This window comes from Gossypium arboreum, chromosome 1, assembly GCF_025698485.1.
Source record: "Gossypium arboreum isolate Shixiya-1 chromosome 1, ASM2569848v2, whole genome shotgun sequence".
NCBI classification, from domain to species: Eukaryota; Viridiplantae; Streptophyta; class Magnoliopsida; order Malvales; family Malvaceae; genus Gossypium; species Gossypium arboreum.
The window spans coordinates 2,237,088-2,241,352 of record NC_069070.1 but is presented as its reverse complement, the minus strand read 5'-3'; the positions used below and the strand labels follow the sequence as shown (position 1 = coordinate 2,241,352).

The following is a 4,265-nucleotide window of genomic DNA, read 5'->3' as shown; positions in this document are numbered from 1 at the left end:
TGATTGAGTTTTTTTCGAAGTTTGGGTTGTGTGGCAATATCTAAAAATGATGCTAGAAAAATAAATTTGAGTAATAAAATAAGATCTGTTTAAAATATGAATCGGGCATTTAACTTGACCCGACTAATTTTTATGTTTATAATATATTATATTATGTTATATATATATATATTAAAATTTATAATACATAAAACCAAATCTATAGTAATATATAATACTATAATGAAAATATTTAAAAAGTTAAGATACGTATATAAAATTATAATAAATGAAAAATATATAAATTTATTAAAAAATTATTTACAAAAATAAGTAGACTTATACAAAATCTTAAGTGCATATTTTGAATCGAGCTTGAACAAATATAAAATGTATAAATATAAACCATATACTGCTCTAATCATGAGTAGGTGAACTCAATGGCTATAACGCTTCTCAATCCCTTTTTTTCAACCAATGGAAATGACCAAATGAGAAACTCATGATTACAACTTCAACAATTTTCTTCCAACACTGTCACAAATTAAAACACCTAGCATTTGTTAATGCCTTATTTTGCCAACAGTCTACTTTTGCTTTGTTGAGAATGGGGATGCATCCCATTTCCCTCACACCATAAATGAAAAAAAAAAAACAACATAAAGTCTTTGGCTCAATAAATATACATATTGGGGTTGTTAGGTTATATAAACTGAATTAGATAACAACTTCATTTAAAGCACTAAAAACCAACATTAAAGCTAAATGGTTAATTAAAAGAAAACACCATGATCAAGTTCTTGTTTACAAATGGCATTAAGGCAATTGGTGCTGAGTGCTGACAGCTTGCTTTTGAACAATTTTCTTAATTTCCTTAAAGCTCCCCATTAATGGTGACAAGGTGTAAAGTACATTAAAAAGAAACATCAATGGAGAGAGTGCTCAACACCAAATCATGTCATATGTGCTCAAGATATGGATACTTAGCCACTTGTTTTGCACAAAAGATCATTCTACAAAAATCTTGTGTGGCAATATCTTATCATTCTTATAGCCAACTGTTGATTTATGAAACAGTGGTCCTTCATTTTGCTCAAAGGTTTTTAAATTTTCTTAATTACTTTATTGTACTTAAAAGTTAAATGTGTTAAAAGACACTCTCAGTACTGCTTGGTACTCTTTTCTTTTTGTTGAAAGCTTAGTTCAGTATATTTATTTTGATTTAATATAAATTATTCTAATATATTAATAATATTATCTTTTCATGAAGTAGTAAAATAATTAATGTATGGGCGATATATGGCAGATGGTATGATTTTTTTTAAATGTTTAATTACTTTTAATTTAATTTATTTTAAATTTAACGTAAAAAAATTATTTTATTTTGCGATTTTCGAACTATTGTTTTCTTCTTTAATATTCGTTCATCAAGCACAACTCAAAGCACAACTTTTTAATATGATTTCTTCTAACGATATTTTTGTAGAACTGAGGGTTTTGTAAAGGCCAGGTATACTTTAAGTATACAATCCCTCTTGAATCATTTTTGCCATTAACAGTCAAATTAAGTTTAGCTCCAATGAAAAGTAAAATTTGAGCATATTATTTAACGAAATAAAGGAAACTCCAAATAAATATAATTATTCCCATAATTAAATTTCATGTCATCTGTCACATGCCAATCACACATTAGTTATTTCTGTCCTCTCGTAAAAAGCTAACACCACTAATAGTTTAAGGTAATTTGTATAATATTGACAAGTTAGGTACCAAATTGGATAGAAAAAAAATTTGAATATCGAATTAAGTAATGTTAAGTTCAAGTATCAATTTTTTTAAAAAAATATAAATATTAAATTAAGAAAAGTGTATAGTTAAAATACTGAATATGATTTAAAATAATTTACTTTTCAATATAAACAATGCTTTTGCCGTATCGATTAAAGATATGTGGATATACTATTCAATTAGGCCGCAAATCATAATCAATCTTGAGGAAGTGATCATTTTAAGCACGACAAAAAAGAGTATGAGAATCTTGCATTTCAATATTTGGTTTTATGTAGGGAAAGTCACAGCTTTTGTCAAGGTGAGAATTATATATATTTGAAGTAAAAGTAAATTTATATTGAAATACTTATATAATATATTTTATCTTTTAAAAAAAAACATATTTCTTAGAAGATAGACTAGGTTTTGGACAAGTAAATTGTTTATTATTTAAACTTGCTTGTTTTAGTGATAAACAATTAATTTGAGTAAGAAAATAAGAAAATTGAATATTATATATCATATAAATATTGAAAACTATATATAAATTTTTTGAAGTATAATTTGAGAAATGATTATATGAAATCGAGATATTATTCATTTCTAATAGTTTAATGCTACATTAGTAATTTCATCTTGAATTTTAAAATTTTTATCTTGAAAAAATTAAATTCAAATGGAAATATTAAAATTTAGGATGAAATTATTAATGTGACTTTAAATTATTAAAAAAATTTGAACAATCCGAAATTTAAATTACATCGACGGAAATTTTCTTTTACATTTATTTTCATATATATTATCATATACCCATTATGTGTATATCATATCTATTCTTTTCTTTTGTCCATTTGGCTAAATAATAATTGTTTCACCTCTTCTACACAAGAAAAAGATTACAATCTTTGCAAGGAACCAAATAAATTAAATATATATCACATCTTGGGGATACGAGAGTGGATCATATCACTTTTGATTTTGAATTGGTAGGTGAGAATAATATACCTCTAAAGAAGCTAGGTTTATCTTCCACCTTCCAACAATTTTCCCATCTACAAGACTATATATATATATATATATATGCACCTTCATTTGAAGCTTTAATATGGAATTTCATTGCATGTCAGGCTACTGTTTTGTCGGCCATCTCTAACGTGTTCATCGTGTTTAATTCAATGTCGTTTAAGCAATCCAACCCAAAATCATTAATACCAAAATCCTGACAATCCAGTAACCATGCACAGTTTTCTTCCCAAGATGGCAAGCTTATGCCATTACAGGTTTCTCCTCCTGCTGGTATATTAATGTCCCATGAGGCATCGATTAAGGGGGGTTCATCATTCATCCATAAGCTACTCAATAAAGATTCATCATTGCAAAATTTGTCCAGTGAATTGGAACCAACAGAACTAGAACAATTCTCTGTTGGTGTACTCGAATTATCACAATTCTCTGTTGGTGTACTCGAATTATCCTCTAATGAATCGGCACCGACGCCATCGGTTTCTGATATATGATTCTCTGCAGCTTCTGCTTCTTTGTTCAATGGTTCATGAGTAACAGGATCGATCCCCATTTTAATAAGCTTTTTCTTGATGTGGGTGTTCCAATGATTCTTGATCTCATTGTCGGTTCTGCCTGGTAACCTTCCTGCAATCTTCGACCACCTATATATATATATATATATATATAAAAAAAAGAATAAAGAACAGTTGAGACTAATTATGATTGTCACTTAAACAATGAATAAAGGCAGAACAAAAAGAGAGTTAATTCTTTAATTTACCTATTGCCAAGGCGAGAATGAAGGTCAATAACCAACTGCTCTTCAGCCTCAGAAAGGAGGCCTCTCTTCAAGTCAGGCCGAAGGTAATTAGTCCATCGAAGCCGGCAACTCTTGCCGCAGCGGCGGAGACCGGCGAGCTTAGGAACAGCACGCCAACAACACTGGCCATTGGTGAGAATGAAGTTGATGAGTTTCTTGTCTTCCTCAGCTGTCCATGGACCTTTTTTCACACCGAGTTTATCACAACAAGGCTGCCTACCCATAATCCAAAATTAGACTCAGCAATTGTGTACCTGCAAAACACCCAAAAGCCCCACACCACACCCACCTTTATATAAAGATCCTTGAGCAGCTTATAAATGCTAATATATATCCACATGTACGAAATTGGAGATTATTATAATTTAAGTATATCTTTTATTACATGTACTTTTTAAGTATTTAACCAAGTTATATATATATATATATATATTAGAAAACAATTGAGAATAGAACTTTTAGTGGGTTGCGTTTATTTCGAGTTGGATTTTTGGATCAATTTTAATTTTTAAATTTTTGGTATATTTTGCTCTAAGATTAATTTTAAATTTAAATTATTTTAAATCTAAGTTGTTTTAGGTTTGGATTTGTGAATCAATTTTTCGAGTCAATCATTATAAGTGCAAATCATTTTAGGTTTTGGTCTATTAAAATTTTGATTGTTCAAATTATTTGTTTGAAATTTTAAGTT

The 4,265-nt window shown here is 28.6% G+C and overlaps 1 protein-coding gene across 1 annotated transcript; it reads right to left on the bottom strand.

Annotated features, from left to right (window-relative positions):
• Positions 1–2,499: 2,499 nt before the first annotated feature.
• LOC108482407 (MYB-like transcription factor ODO1) lies at positions 2,500–3,889 on the bottom strand. Its single transcript, XM_017785533.2, has 2 exons — positions 3,536–3,889; positions 2,500–3,416 (listed from the first exon to the last, which is right to left on the bottom strand). Exons 1-2 carry the CDS (start codon positions 3,796–3,798, stop codon positions 2,873–2,875), a joined length of 807 nt encoding a protein of 268 aa, XP_017641022.1. The 5' UTR covers positions 3,799–3,889; the 3' UTR covers positions 2,500–2,872.
• Between the last annotated feature and the right edge of the window lie 376 nt (positions 3,890–4,265).